The sequence below is a fragment of the Schistocerca nitens genome, chromosome 3 (genome assembly GCF_023898315.1).
Source record: "Schistocerca nitens isolate TAMUIC-IGC-003100 chromosome 3, iqSchNite1.1, whole genome shotgun sequence".
Taxonomy (NCBI): domain Eukaryota; kingdom Metazoa; phylum Arthropoda; class Insecta; order Orthoptera; family Acrididae; genus Schistocerca; species Schistocerca nitens.
In genome coordinates this window covers 964,164,210-964,180,661 of record NC_064616.1, presented here as the reverse complement: position 1 = coordinate 964,180,661, position 16,452 = coordinate 964,164,210, and the positions used below count along the sequence as shown (strand labels likewise).

Here is a 16,452-nt window from a genome sequence, read left to right as displayed (position 1 = left end):
ACTGCTGTGAAGGTTCATTGATATTTGTGACACTAAGAACTCGACAATAAAGAAATACAATGTCAACAGAAGATACAGAAATCTTGTGAATGCTTTGGAGAGACCCCAAAAATGCAGTCAGGAGACATAAATTTGTAGGATCTCGTGAATGAATTGAATCTGTTGCCTCCAGTGCTTCAGCAAACTGCCAACACACGTTTTGAAGTAGTTCTCAAGACTTTCCTAAATATAACAATTGTGTTAAGAATTTTTTGTGCATGCCACTGTCTGTAGCCTCTGCAGAATGTAGATTTTCCAAGTTACAGATCATTAAAAACTATCTGAGATCTTGAATGAGCAACAGCAGCTAAGACATCTTGCCATAATAGTAGTTAAACGACAGACTGCATGTTCACTCAACTTGGAGAAGTTGGTGAAGATCTTTGCTGCTCAAAAATTAAGAAATGCGAAGATTTAAATGGCTCTGAGCACTATGGGACTTAACATCTGAGGTCATCAGTCCCCCAGAACTTAGAACTACTTAAACCTAACCAACCTAAGAACATCACACACATCCATGCCCGAGGCAGGATTCAAACCTGCAACCGTAGCGGTCGCGCGGTTCCGGACTGAAGCGCCTAGAACAGCTTGGTCACACCGTCTGGCCCAAAAGTGAAGATTTAAGTGAGTAATTATTAATAATATGTTTGTACAATTAAGTGGGCTTTTCCACGTTTCATTTATCATTAGACACAATCCATTAAACTATAAGGCTAATTTTGCATGGTTTAACTGATTCACATAAAAGTTATTACTACCTGGTCAGCTGAGCTCTGGTCAGCTGAGCTTTGCTCAGAACCACTGTGAACTTTTACTAAAGCATGGTCAACGGTGATTAAGAATCACAAAAACAAAATTTACCACCACATATAAATCAAGTTTATTTCTGCTGCAACTCCGCCTGGCTGCTTGTCTTGGCTGTCAAAACAGATCAATGTATCACATAATCAGGAAATACAGCACTGAAACAGACACTTTTTGTTTCTTGAAAAATAACAGCCACTGCAATATCTCTAGTCATCTGTGGTTCCCTCAATTTATATGAAATGTCATTATTGTAGTCTTCAGTCGTCCGAAGACTGTTAGATGCAGCTCTCCATGCTACCATATTCTGTGCGAGCCTCTTCATCTCCGAGTAACTACTGCAACATGCATCCTTCTGAATCTGCTTACTGTATTCACCTCTTGGTCTCCCTCTATGATTTTTACCCACCATATTTCCTCCTGTATTAAATAGGTAATCCCTTGATGTCTCAGAATGTGTCCTACCAACTGATCCCTTCTTCTAGTCAGGTTGTGGCACAAATTTCTTTTCTCGCCAATTCTATTCATTACCTCCTCATTCATAACGTGATCTACCCATCTAATCCTCAAATTTCAAAAGTTTCTATTCTCTTCTTTTCTAAACTGTTTATCATCGATGCTTTACTTCCATACGTGGTTACACTCCATACAAATATTTTCAGAAATGGCTTCCTGACACTTAAATCTACAGGGTGTTACAAAAAGGTACGGCCAAACTTTCAGGAAACATTCCTCACACACAAAGAAAGAAAATATGTTATGTGGACATGTGTCCGGAAACGCTTACTTTCCATGTTAGAGCTCATTTTATTACTTCTCTTCAAATCACATTAATCATGGAATGGAAACACACAGCAACAGAACGTACCAGCGTGACTTCAAACACTTTGTTACCGGAAATGTTCAAAATGTCCTCCATTAGCAAGGATACACACATCCACCCTCCGTCGCATGGAATCCCTGATGCGCTGATGCAGCCCTGGAGAATGGCGTATTGTATCACAGCCATCCACAATACGAGGACGAAGAGTATCTACATTTGGTACCGGGGTTGCGTAGACAAGAGCTTTCAAATGCCTCCATAAATGAAAGTCAAGAGGGCTGAGGTCAGGAGAGCATGGAGGCCATGGAATTGGTCCGCCTCTACCAATCCATAGGTCACCGAATCTGTTGTTGAGAAGCGTACGAACACTTCGACTGAAATGTGCAGGAGCTCCATCATGCATGAAGCACATGTTGTGTCGTACTTGTAAAGGCACATGTTCTAACAGCACAGGTAGAGTATCCCATATGAAATCACGGCGGTGAATCAAGGAAGTACAGTACATACGGACGAAACTAAAATGACCTCTAACATGGAAATTAAGCGTTTCCGGACACATGTCCGCATAACATCTTTTCTTTATTTGTGTGTGAGGAATGTTTCCTGAAAGTTTGGCCGTACCTTTTTGTAACACCCTGTATACTGAATGTTAAGAAATCTCTCTTCTTCAGAAATGCTTTTCTTGCCATTGCCAGTCTACATTTTATACACTCTCTACTTTGACCATCAGAAGTTATTTTGCTGCCCAAACAGCAGAACTCATTTATTACTTTAAGTGTCATTTCCTAATCTAATTCCCTCAGCATCACCAGATTTAATTAGACTACATTCCATTATAATCTTCATTTCACTTTAGCTGATGTTCAACCTATATCCTCCTTTCAAGATACTGTCCATTCCGTTGAACTGCTCTACCAAGCCCTTTGCTGTCTGACGGAATTACAAAGTCATCAGCAGACCTAAAACTTTTTTTATTTATTTTCCCTGGACTTTAATTTCTACTCCAAAATTTTCTTTTATTTCCTTTGCTGCTGACTAAATATATAGATCGAATAACATTGGGGATAGGCTACAACCACGTCTCATTCCCTTCTCAACTGCTGCTTCCCTTTCATGCCACTCAATCTTATATGAAATATTGCAAGGGAATTTTTTAATACATTACAAAATCAGCATATGCGTGATTTCTGTTAAATTTGTGATAAAATGTTTATCAGACATTACAGTTCCAGACATACTTTCAGGATTATTTTGCAAGCAGCATCGCATCAATGAAATTCAACTTTGCAACATAATGTGACACAGAGGGGACTTTTCAAAATGTACAATTTATTTTGACACATGTAAGGAAGGCCTTTCCAAAATATTTGGAACAATATTTAGTAATTTACTATTAGAAACATAACTAAAAATAAATTCAGAATTAGTTTAGTATTACTGTAATGTCAGAAATGCCTAATAAATTGTTAGATTCATACTTTTTAAGATCTATTTTGAGTTACTTTTAGGTACAGGTTCGCTCATTTTAAGTGCAAATATGTAAAGTTCCCTATTTTTCAAAAAATTCTGTACATATGCCACCTCACTGGGAGGGTCTGTATGCCTGCATGGTACCACTCTACTGACTCAACACGGAGCCCACATCTTGCTACATCAATAAACTACCCATCATCCATGTACCACTTCCTGTGGAGTACATCCTTCATTGAGCAAAGCAGATGGAAACTGGAAGGTGCGAGATCCAGACTGTAGGATGGACGAGGAAGAACAGTCCAATGAAGTTTTGTGAGCGGCTCTCGGGTGCGTAACCTTGTGTGAGGCCTTGCTTTCTCATAGAGAAGGAAAAGTTAGTTTGCTTTTTTGTGGCAATGAACATGCTGAAGTCACTCCTTCAATTTCCTGGGGGTAGCACAATACATTTCAGAGTTGACTGTCGCACCATGAGGGAGGACATCAAACAGAATAACCCCTTCAGAGTCCCAGAAGACCATCATCATGACTTTAACAGCTGAGGCTGTGGCTTCGAACTTTTTCTTCAGAGGAGATGTGGAGTCACGTCACTCCATGGATTGCCATTCTCTTTCTTGTTCAAAGTGAAAAACCCATGTTTCATTGCCTGTGACCATGTTCAATAAAAAAATTGTCATGATCATACTCCTAACGTGCAAGCAACTCTGTATAGCTGGTCCTTCAACACTCTTTATCATCTTCTGTTAGGCGGTGAGTAACACAGCGGGCACACATCTTTGAGTATCGCAAATGGATGATGACTATGTCAGACTACCAACCCAGTTCAGCAGTGAGGGGTGTGTGTGTGTGTGTGTGTGTGTGTGTGTGTGTGTGTGTGTGTGTGTGTGTGTGTGTGTGTGTGATCCATCAATCACCTTGAATGAGTGTGTCCCCACACTCCAACATTGTATGAGTCACAGCAGCATGTGGCCAACTGGCATGTGGGAGATTGGACAAGTTGATGTGATGATGAAAGACACCTTGACAGACTACTCTACATGCTTTTGTTCACTGCCAGGTCTCTGCTGACATTCTGCAAGTGTCTATGAATATCTGTGATGCTCTGGTTTTCTGCCAAAAGAAATTCAGTGACAGTTCTCTGTTTGAAACACACCTTTGTTACAGATGTCATTTTGAAGGCTACACACAGTGCACCAACAATAGGAACTTTATGAACCTACAGAGGTTGAGGCAGGAATATTCCTTGATGTCCCACAACAAAATCTGTATTTTTCAACCAAAATTGGCCAAGCAAAAAATGTGTTGCATTACTTATTGAATGACACATTAATGTGACCACCTGTCTGAACTCTGAATAATCATCTTCTGCAGCACAGACTGCCATGAGACATGCAGGAACTGGGTAAATGAGGTTCTGGAAGGTACTGATTGTGATGTGGAGCCATGCCACCTCCAGTAACATGGCCAGCTGCACTAGGTTTCTCAGTTGAGGATATATGGCGCAAACAGCCTGATCAAGGTTACCCCCACTGATTCTCAACTGGGTTTAAATCTAAGGAGTTTGGTGGCCAGGGCAGTATGGTAAACTCTTCTTGGTGCTCTCCGAACCATGCAAGTACACTGTGAGATGTGCGATATGTTTCATTGTTCTGCTGGTAGATGCCACCTTGCCGAGAAAAAGCAACTGCACATAGGGGTGGACATGGGCCCCCAGGATAGATGCATACTTGCGTTGCTCCTTTGTGCCTTCTAGAATTATGAGATCACCCCGAAATGCCACAAAAACATTCCCCAGGCCTTAAACCTCCCTCCTCCAGTGTGGGCCCTTCTGATGATCTGACAGCCATCTGTCCGATGGATTACAAAACCAGATTCATTTGAACAGGCCACTTGTCACCACTCAGTGGATGTCTACTTGCGGCACTGGCATGAATATTCCAGCACCAAAATAAACATGGGTATCGCGTAGTTTTATAATTATCTCAAAAACAGAATTTTTGCTGTTGCTGTTTGACAGGAATACTTAAAAACACCTTCGGGCTGTATTATTCTATTTCTGGAGGATGTGCAAGCCTGAAGTGTAACTCAACCAAGTGTAAATTTTCACAGTACTTACTCTACAATCTCAGCCAAGCAAGCACATTGTCCACAAATGCTATCTGGCAGGAATCAACACATTGACTAGAGTCAACAGCATCACTGACTTATATGCTTCTCTATGCCAAGTGAGTTTTTACATGAAATTCACTCACAGAGCTGCCAGCATCACATATACACTGAACACATTCCATTGTGATGGTGGTCCACATCACCAGTCTACACAATGTGGCAAGGAATTTTAGACATTCCTACAAGAATTGTCTACAATACAGTGTTTAGTGGTCCACACACCAGGCATGTACTTGGTTCTAGTGGCAGGCACGTCACAGAAGGACTTCAGTGATGTTCTGGTACACAAAATTACTGATGGTACCATTAAACCTCTTGTCAGGTCATTGAACATCTTGAACCAGGCAGAAAGAAATTATTCACAAAAAAAAAAACCCACACACACACACACACACACACACACACACACACACACACACACACACACACACCACACATTTGTTATATATTATGATATATGCACTCTGTTTATGTAACAATGAAATGCAAGTTAGCTTACTTACTTTAGATCATATTCATTGAAAAATTCATCAATCCAATTTGGGCCAAATCCAAGCTCATATTCTTCTGCATTTCTGTTGGCATTAACTGGTAATATTTTATCTAGTGTTTCTATTGTTGAGCTCCAAATTGCTTCCCCATCTGGCTCTTGCTACGAAAAACAATAAAGAAATTTAAAATATGCACTTGATTCCTCTAAACATTGTAATTGTTCTTTTCAGAGATAAATCCACAATCATTCTTGCCATTCACATCCAAGTACTGACTAAGAATTGTTGTCAAATGATTTTAGAACACACTTTACCTGACCTTAAGGGTAGGGGAAGGGACAGGTAGCGGCGAGGGGGGACCAGGGATGGGGAATGGTGGGCTCAAGGACTGACAGAAGTAACAACAGGGGCAGAGGGAAGGGGGCGGGGGCAGAGGGAAGGGGGCGGGGGCAGAGGGAAGGGGGCGGGGGCAGAGGGAAGGGGGCGGGGGCAGAGGGAAGGGGGCGGGGGCAGAGGGAAGGGGGCGGGGGCAGAGGGAAGGGGGCGGGGGCAGAGGGAAGGGGGCGGGGGCAGAGGGAAGGCTGTGTACAGTGTGGAGTCCGGCCACTGTAGCCGAGCGGTTCTAGGCGCTTCAGTCCAGAACCGCGCTGCTGTTGCGGTCACAGGTTCAAATTCTGCCTCGGGCACGGGTGTGTGTGACGTCCTTAGGTTAGTTAGGTTAACTAGTTCTAAGTCTAGGGGACTGATGACCTCAGATGTTAAGTCCCATAGTGCCTTCGATGGAGTTTGGCATTTGTTTATATCAATGTGGCAAATAGTGGTATGCTCTGATTTATAACTCTCTTGTCAAGAAGAGGTTACGGAGATTATGTTACATGAAGAGCCATGGATGCATAATTCTGGCCAACACTGCCGCCACAGTGGCTCAACTAGTTAACCACTGTCAGACAATGCAATGCATTAGAATTGTAATATTATGCTTGAACCAGTTTTTTGTGAGGTGTTCTCTGTGTAACTGTTTATTTAAATTGTGTGTCAGGTACACATCTTTGATCTTTGTCACATTCCATGTCAAATCAGCACAATTTTAATATGAATTTTAACTCACCATTTTGCTGAAACTTGGCACAGAGGTAGTCTACATACAGGTTAAGGAAAATACCTAGCTCATTAATACGTTGACCCATTTTTAAAATAGGGCACTATGAAACTGTCAAAAATCACCAAAAAGTGGCTCATTACCATAACTTGAGATTGCTGTAGTAACTCTCCTAATTATGCTAAAATGTTGGGAGAGGTGTCCTTTTGCAGCATTTTTCATGCGCTTCCTGTGATATTAACACAATATGGGTTTGAGATGAAAATTGTTTTCAGATTTAAATGAAAAAGCACATCTTCAATTTTTTTTTTCAAAAAATTATATACAACACTTCACATTATTGTTAACTAATTCCCTATTATGAAAGTGGGACTGTCACAGGTTAACAAGTTAATAGAATTTCAAAAATACATATTTCACTAAAAATGACATTTTTGTAAGATTTACAGATTTAAGTGGAAATATACATAAATTCTTTCCATAAATCTATGTGTAATATGTTTTAGATTATTATGAGTGATTATTTTATCAGAACTACTAAAAATATTAGTTTTGTTTAGAAACAATTGTACTGTGATTGCTATAATATTAAGGTTTTGAGTGGATGTAAAAAGTACAAATTGGGATAAAAATCTCATTGTTTATTCGAACTAGTCATGATAGAAAATGCTAAGCTCAGTATGTTAACCAATGGAGAATTAGCCTCTTATAACAACTGTGTGGCAAAAGTGCTGTGCAACTCAGCATCAGTTCACTGTATTATGGGAAACTGTAGTTGTTTTTCAGTAAGCAACCCAATAAAACTTATACTACAAAATGCATTTGATGATAACATAATTGAAAATATCACATTTCGACAGTGGGTCTCAGCAGACAAATGTAACTTTGAAACAATGCAGGAGACCTCATCGGAGTTCACTGAAGTATTTTCTGAAGAACTGACCATACTCCATGATTTTCTAGCCAAGCAGTAAAGCTCTTTTGCTAATGAAGTCCTGGAAAACCTGAATGAAGGTGAATATGTGACTTCTCTGGGAATTACACTTTCATGATCCAAGATGAGGCGCAGAGTTATCATTGGTCAAGTGATGCAACAGTGCACCACTTTGTAGTGTATTACAAAGGAGAGAAGAAAACAGAACACATGATCTCTGTTGTAATTTCTAACTGTTTGTACCATATCATCATAGCAGTCTACTGTTACGAAAAAAAAAGCTAATTCAATTCATAAAACCAAAGCATAATTTGGTAAACTTATGTTTCCACAAAGATTTTGACACTGAAACGTTTTGTTTCAGCAGTGAAAAGCATCACATCTGCACACTTTGAATCTTCAACACAGGAAGAGTACACTGAAACTGAAAGATTCCAAGAATAGTGCTTTAGTCAGTCTGTTACCATCACAAGGGGATACACTTCTATACCAACAGCATCAAATACATAAAAAAATATTGGTAAATACTTTTTCAGATACAACAGAGTCTCCTGTTGAAATAGTTAAAAAAAAACTCCAGAATAAATAGCTTTGTGGGATATTAATAGCTACATTAATGCCATATAGAACACGAAATGGTGGCTAGTTAATACTTAAACAAAAGATGAAGGCTTTGATGAAGTTAAAAGCCACCTTTCTTCACCCAGTTGACCCACCACTGTCTTTTGCAAATCTTGCAAAATTTTGTATTCTGTGAGTATTTGTGAATGATGTTCTTTGTAAATTGAACCTAGTAACACCAACAGGAACAATATATAAAATTCATGAGGATATTGTAAAAACCAATGCAACATTTAAAAAGAAGTTATATCTTAACACACATACTGCATGCATCAGGTTTCATAAATGACCTGTCAAATGTATGTGGCTATCAGTAAATTTGAAAGTATGCATAGATATATTAAGAATAAAGTTTAAAACAATAAATTTTACAAAAATGTTATTTTTTAGTTAAATATGTATTTTTAAAATTGTGTAAGGGTGTGAACTCATGACATTCCCATTTTCACTTTGTGGATTAGTTATCATTAAAGTGAAGTGTTGTATATAATTTTTTAAGAATTTTGAAGATTTGTTTTTTGATAAACTAAAAATTAAAATTTGAAAAACAATTTTCGTCTCAAACCCATATTGCGTTTATATTATAGGAAAGCTCATGCAAAATGCTACAAAATTAATCTTTCCCACCATTTTATCTTGATTTCAATTTGTTGTAGCAACTCTCAAAATTAAGGCAGTAGGGCATTTTTTGGTGATTTTTGACAACTTCACACTGCCATATGTTCGAAAGGGGCCAATGTATTTTAATAAAATTGTAGGCTACCCCTGTGCTCGATTTCATCAAAATCTGTGATGGGGGAGTAAAAGTACTGTGTTGACTTGACATTGAATGACTCTCACCTACGTTAGGATCTGATTCCTAATCCACAAATAGTTCCAAGTTTTCATCAAAGTGATTACATCCTTTGATAGCAAATTATGATGGTGCAAAGAAGTAATACCGAGATTATTTCAGTTGGCACAAAAATTTGGACCTGAAAAGTGTTTTGCTAAATAGGTTGTGAACCACACTAGTTTACAGGCCACTCTCATGTTTTAGGTATTATGTAAGTTTATATTAATCATGTTTCTTTATTATAAAAATAGTTTGTCTTTATTTCGCAGGCTGATCAATAGTAAAAGTGCCTTCCAAAGGATGTGTAGTAGTACATAACAGTTTGAGGGTCCCCCACACTTTGGACAGTGTGTACATTATTATTCAGTCTAATTTCATTAAAGAACATCATGATTAAGCTTTACTTGCTTGTACACAGAGAACATTCAACTAGAAGTGCCTTTGTGTATAACAACAGATTCAAGACCCCCATGGGTTAGTTACTGTGTGGTTCAAAACTCAATCTTTGATGATGATGATGATGATGATGATGACGACGACAACTTGGTTAAAATCTACATGACCTAAATTTGATCAAAAGTGCAGTGGCACATCATAAAAGATTACAGGCCCCCATATGCTAAAACTATGGTAATCAGTAGTCTATTATTGGTATCAAAGAACATAAAGGTCTCAGTTTGTCAGCTAGTACATGATAGTGTGATGAAGTTTATTGCTTTATTCATACCCATCAATAGATGTATACAAGGTGATAGTAAATGATTGATGGTGCTATTGTATTATCACCTGCATTTTTAAAGTAGAGAGAATTCAGAACTTAGTTTTCATCCTTGAATTGTAAAAGTCATTAAGATTTGTTCTAACCAACTGTACTGCTTGATTTGAAGTGGTGACCATTTGTGTTTATATGGCCACATACAGTTACTATAATGCTCCTGGTCAGAAGCAGAGAGGACCTTAAGGCTCTAATCTGGTCATGATAAATGATCAACAAATAAATAATCTGAAGAACATTGATTTGAATTCCATTATTGTTTCATTGCAATCTTTTAATAGAAAACTATGTCAGGGAAAGAAACCCATAAAAATACAAAGGTAAAAGTACAAAGAAGGGCGACTCGTTTTGTATCATCGCGAAATAGGGGAGACAGTGCCACAGACATGATATGTTAATTAAGAGCGGCAATCACTAAAACAAAAGTCATTTTTTGTTGCGACGGGATCTTCTCAGGAAATTTCCATCAGCAATTTTCTCCTTCAATTGCGAAAACATTCTGTTAGCACCCACCTACATAGGGAGAAATGATCATCACGACTAAATAAGAGAAATCAGGGCTCACACCAGAAAGATTTAAGCACTCGTTTTTCCCAGGCACCTTTCGAGTGTGGAATGGTAGAGAGAGAGAGCTTGAAGGTGGTTCATTGAACCCTTTGCCAGGCACTTAATTGTGAATAGCAGAGTAATCATATAGATGTAGATGTAACATTACTCGGTTTGCCAACTGCAACTGTTACTTATTACAATAACATAAGTCATAACACTACAAGCACACCGGGTCAGTGTTTTAAGTTGTGAACAGGCCAAGGCATAAAAATGAACAGTTGTTGACTATCTGTTGCAGAATGATATGGACAATCTCACAGGCGAGTTTTTCTTTAATGGAACAGGTATGACAAGTGATATGGAAAGAGTGGACAATATTAGGAGAGTGCAAAGCACAAATTTTGGTGAGTGTTCTAAGGATGGTTATGGACCTTATGAACCATATAACAAGGAGAAGGGGTTATGAAGTGGCACATGTCTGACCTAAATGTTATAAAAGTTACATATGGGATGTAAATACTTTGATGGGATGGATAAAAAATCTACTCACCAAGCTGCAGCAGAACACACATATAAAAGAAGGTTGGAATTAGGCAAGCTTTTGTAATCAGAGGCTCCTTCAGGCAGAAGGGTTGAAGGGGAAGGAAGAGGAGTGAAGGAAAAGGACTGGAGAGGTCTAGGAAAAGGGGTAGATTTCGAGAAAGTCACCCAGAACTGAGGGTCATGGGAGAATTACTGCATAGGATGACAAGGATGTTTCATAGTTATGTACATCTTTCATTGTCTTGCCTGTATTTTTCACCACCCACCTACCACCTCTGTTATGTACAATGCACTTAGCTTTTTGCTCTTATTAACTAACACACAATGTTTAAGCATATTATCATGTCTTCCATCTTTAAGCTCTGAGGTTTTCAAATCTTGTCCAATGCAGCCCCCAACAGTAAGTCTTTCCTTCTCATCCTATGCGGTAAGTCTCCCCTGACCCACCCTTCTGGGTGACTTTCCCGAAATCTATCCCTTTTCCTAGACCTCTCCAGTCCTTTCCCTTCACCCCTCTTCCTTCCCCTTCAACCCTTCTGCCTGAAGAAGATGTGTGTTCTGCAACCAAGTGATGAGTAGATTTTTATCTATCCAATTATTTTATTTTGTTAAAAACTGATTGTTCTCATTGTTATATGGAATGTAAAGCTTTTCGAGTAGTGTGGTAACAGCAGTTGGTGGGAGGTGCTCATTTCACAGCATGGCTCGATAAAATCTTAGCCCTTGTGTGAAAGTTCCTCAAGTGATCCATGACAGGTTAGTATTGTGTAACAACACACACAGACTTCCATTTATTTTTAAATGAGTCCGCAGTTCTTAAGATGGCTACAATAGCACATTAAATCTAATTGTGCACCAGGTACATGAGGTAGTTGGAAAATGTCAAACCAGTGGTGTGACTGGCTGAGCACTATGTATCAAATTTGTCAAAAACATTTACAATTGGTGAGGCTGCAAAGGAGTGAACATTTCATGTGGAATGAGTAGCAACTGTTGCTCATTGGCAGTCATAGTATGAACCACAAGGTGGTAATCACTGTCAGTGAGGTGAAAGTCAACAATGAAGAAGGTGAGATGAGATTCAGAAATGGATCAAATGAAACAGAACTCAGATCTAGTAAATTCACTATAATGTTTCCTGCGAGACCAAGTGGTAAAATTTGTGTAAATGTATTATAATACAGAGAGGCTGAATCTCTGAACTCCAGAAAAACTCTCAACATATTTAAAAAATAATAAAATTAAAAACTGAAGAAGTAGAAAGGGGGACCATTATGTTTTCCATGACTGACATATATTTAATGTCTGCTTCTCAAAGATGAAATGATTATCAGAGAGTTTAATGTAGAAGTTTGATAAAAGTGAGATGGAAGGATGTCGTGGATTTCCTTTCAGGTAAGCCCTCACTGAGGAGATGGTTGACTCTAAAGTGTTTACCAATTATATGAACTCTGCTCCAATGTCAACTATAATATTTTTATACATTCTTTCACCCAAACTACATACAGAAATTTGGGTAGTAAACATAGATTAAATCAGTGTGCCTCATTGTTATTCAAACTCTAATTACAGTCTTTTGCACATGAATATAACTGTTTGTATGTTGGCTTTTGTTCTGTGCCTACTCTGATATCAATTTTTCCTGCCAATAATGTGTGTGCAGTGCTGCCAATGAATCTTACTTGTTTTCCATACAATTCATAAATATCTTATTCACTGCAACTTGGTGTCATTCAACAAATACTGCTGATATGACATTTACCTACTCACAAACTGAATTAGGCATAATTCACCTTAACTAAGGGATTAGCACTTTCGCATGACATGATAGAAGTGTAGCTAGTAAGTGTTGATTTTCATAACATGAACAGAAATAATAAACCATCTTCCATAGGAGAAAAGTGAGAAAAAGACAAATCCCACATCACCCCCTTATGTAATACACCTTCAGTACTTCCTTAACATTCATACAAAGTGAGAACCTAGAGTTAACTACTCACATCAAATTGTTTTCCAGATTCAAGATATTGTTCAGCCCAAATAAGATCTTCACCAGGAACCCCTACAGGATCATCTGCTGCCAATTGTTTTTCAGATGCAAGAAATTCTTCAGCCCAAATAACATCTTCACCAGCAATCCCCACAGGATCAGCTGCTGCTAGAACAGCCACTCCTGGAGCTTGAATGGGAGCATGGTGACTGACAGAAGATTCAATCTCCCGCATTTCTTCCAGCAAAGAATCCATTCTGAATGATTTTGGAGCACTGTGAGCAGCACTTTCAGCAAGAAACTGATTAACCAGCTGCAATGAAAATACAAAAATAAGGCTAAACTCAAGTGCAGAAGCAAAGCTGAACAGTAAATTCTGTTATTTTAACACACGTTTCACTTGTATTTCACAGACGATTTGGTACATTGAAAGGTCAATCTACATAAAAATATAGTTTCTTGTAACAGAGAACAGTGACCTCAGATAGACCATTATGTAAAGCCTGATGGTAAAAGTTGTTTAATTAGAGCTAGAAATAATATGGTACAGATTGTCAGATATGTTTAAAAGTTTACAAATAAGCCATAAAGGCACAAACATTCAAGCAACTATAAAATGTCAGTTTTGAACTGGGTGTGAGTACCTGTTCAGCACTAGAGATATTACCACCTGCATCTTGGAAAGGGTGTTCCACACCAGCATCCCTAAATGCTTTATCATGAACAAAGTGTGATGAAAATTCTGCTGCAGCAGCTTCTCTGCTGCAGTCTGCTTCCACTAGGTCTTTCAGAGACATGCCTGAAAATTAAAATAAATATATATTTTATAACAACAACATCATCATCATTAGTGTACAGCTGAGCTGTGAAAGGTATTCAAAGATACATTCAAATTACACTAAACACAGAAAATAAAACTCATTTTTATTTTACTATAATTCACTGCAAACTCAAATGTATTCACAATCCATACATGAAATTAGCTTTCAAAGACATAGAACAACTCCGTCATTATTGCCACATTTATTCAGTTTCATATTCCATAGATTAATAATAACATATTTATTCAACACTGAATAATCAAATACAATCACTAGAAATAATGTAATTCCACGACATCATACAGATTATTTTTCTGAATATGCCAGTTTATAAATTACAAACTAAAGATTTGTGTGTAACAATAAATTTTGCATTTGTTAATATACAAATAACAATTTACAGATTTTTATACCATTAGATCACTTGTGAATTACCTAAAACTACGTGTCTTGTGTACTTACAAATAATTTTTCATAGTGATAAAGGACTCATCAGGAACATAAAATTGATTTTCATTCAAAACTGTTTTTAGTTTGTCTTTTAATTTATTAGTAGGAATGGCTATGAGACTTTTTGGTAGGTGACGATGTTGTGATCCTTGTAGACTCCCTGTACCCAGGATGTGCTGATACCTCCCAGTATCTCCATAATGTAATGAAAATTGGGCCGGTGGTGAATGATGATAAAATCAAGTATCTCATAGTACCACACCGTCATGCCTCCTTTCCTTCCACTGTTGTTGAGGGGCATATTTTTGAACAAGTTCAAGAATTCTAGTACATGGGATACATATTGACTATTAGAGGTGAAGTGGTGAAAGAAGTACATCAATGAAACACACACCCTAGTCACATGTTTTTTTAGTCTGAACAATTTAGTAAGTTATGACTGATGTCACAGAAGAATTCGACCAGCTGTACATGACAATAGTACAGCCTATAATTTTGTATGGTTGTGAAACCTGGGCAACATCAGCAACAACTGAAGAAGCAGTCTGTGCCTTTGAGAGGGAGGTAATTTGAAAGATCTATGGACCGGTCTACAATATCATACAAGGTAAATAGGAAAGACGACCTGTATCCGCAATTCGGAAAGCCACACATTGGCTGAATATTAGGGCGCAGGAGGCTACAGTTGTTTGGCCACAACCTTCGAGCTGATACATCCCTCCCATACCGTGTCCTCCATTCTCAACCTGCTGGAAAACACCCAACAGGACATTTCAGGACATAATGGAAGTATTGCGTAGTAACAGTATTTAAACAAGTGGAACAGTGGATGCTGAAGCTGGAAACCGGCAACAATGGACTACAATCTGCAGTAGATATCTCCTCCGTTGTGACTGACTGATAAGATTTTTTTATTGTGCTTTTTGTAATATGTTAGTTTATAATTTTTAATGTTGTGCCGTTTTTCTCTTTGTAATGTAGTTATTTCTTTTATCTTTCTGCTGCAGGTCTTAAATGCCAGTTTTTCTGAATTGCAAGGGTGGGAACTCTCCCTGCAATATATCCTGTATTCCTGTAACCCACCTGGCCTCAACCTTTGTTAGTCTTGTCCTTTACCCACCTATCACCTCACCTGTTCCCATTCTAGCATTACACAGCCATCTATTCCACCAATGCGCCCACATTCTTTTTACTTTTCCCCTTTTCCACTGACCCCCTCCCCCCATCCCTCCGTCTAACCACCCAACTGCACCTAGCTGCCCTATCCTCTCCCACAAGTTGCACTTTACCGTCCCCTACCCCAACCCCTACCCCTATCCAGCTATTCCCTCCTTGCCCCAGCGTTCTCCTTATCTCCACTACCCAGTCTGCTTCTCCCATCATGCTCTGCTGCTTGCTATGTGGCCTTGACAGCCTGAGACTCATGGTCACTCGCGTGTGCATGTGATTCTGATGAAGGCCTTTACTTACTGACAATTCTTTTTGTTGTGCCTATCTGTGAATTAGCATCCCCGCTATATGAGGAGCAGCAACTATCGTTTTCATAATATTGTCATTATCCCACATGTAAACCCTACCTGTTAACCAGGGGAATTACGCATTACCCAGTCACCTGTTACACATCAGATGCATAGGCTGGCCTTCAGGAGCGCACAGGGAGGGAGAAGAAAAAGAGGAACCTCAAACGCCAAGGCAGATGAAGGATAGGAGAAGGGGAATGAAGAAAGAAAAAAGGAATGAAAAACTGTGGGAGAGATTTTTCTGATATCAGCTATTGAATATGTAAAATAAATTTCCATTAACATCCCAGACATGTTCCCCAAGGGAGCGGGAAAACAACAGCAAGAGGATAGAAATGCAGCACAGAAGGAAAAAGATGCCGCAAAGGCTTGGACCCTGTGATAACCAAGCAAGAAGCAGCCAAAGAGCGGCGAGCCCCCTGGGGGTGATAAGTAACCATCTGCTTACTCACATGAATGCCCACCCCCAAGTTGTGGCAAAACACAAACTTAACCATTCAGTTGCCGAACATGCCGCAA

General features: G+C 38.8%; 1 protein-coding gene across 2 annotated transcripts in view; it reads right to left on the bottom strand.

Annotated features, from left to right (window-relative positions):
• LOC126249032 (peroxisomal targeting signal 1 receptor) overlaps positions 1–16,452 on the bottom strand; it is a 244,690-nt gene that overhangs the window by 176,864 nt on the left and 51,374 nt on the right. For both annotated transcript variants that reach the window (XM_049950646.1, XM_049950647.1), the window contains exons 2-4: positions 13,787–13,941; positions 13,153–13,455; positions 5,809–5,957 (exon numbers count right to left, since the gene is read on the bottom strand). In XM_049950646.1, the coding sequence (XP_049806603.1) occupies positions 5,809–5,957; positions 13,153–13,455; positions 13,787–13,939 (605 nt within the window). In that variant the 5' untranslated portion in view covers positions 13,940–13,941. The remainder of the gene's footprint in view (positions 1–5,808; positions 5,958–13,152; positions 13,456–13,786; positions 13,942–16,452) is intronic.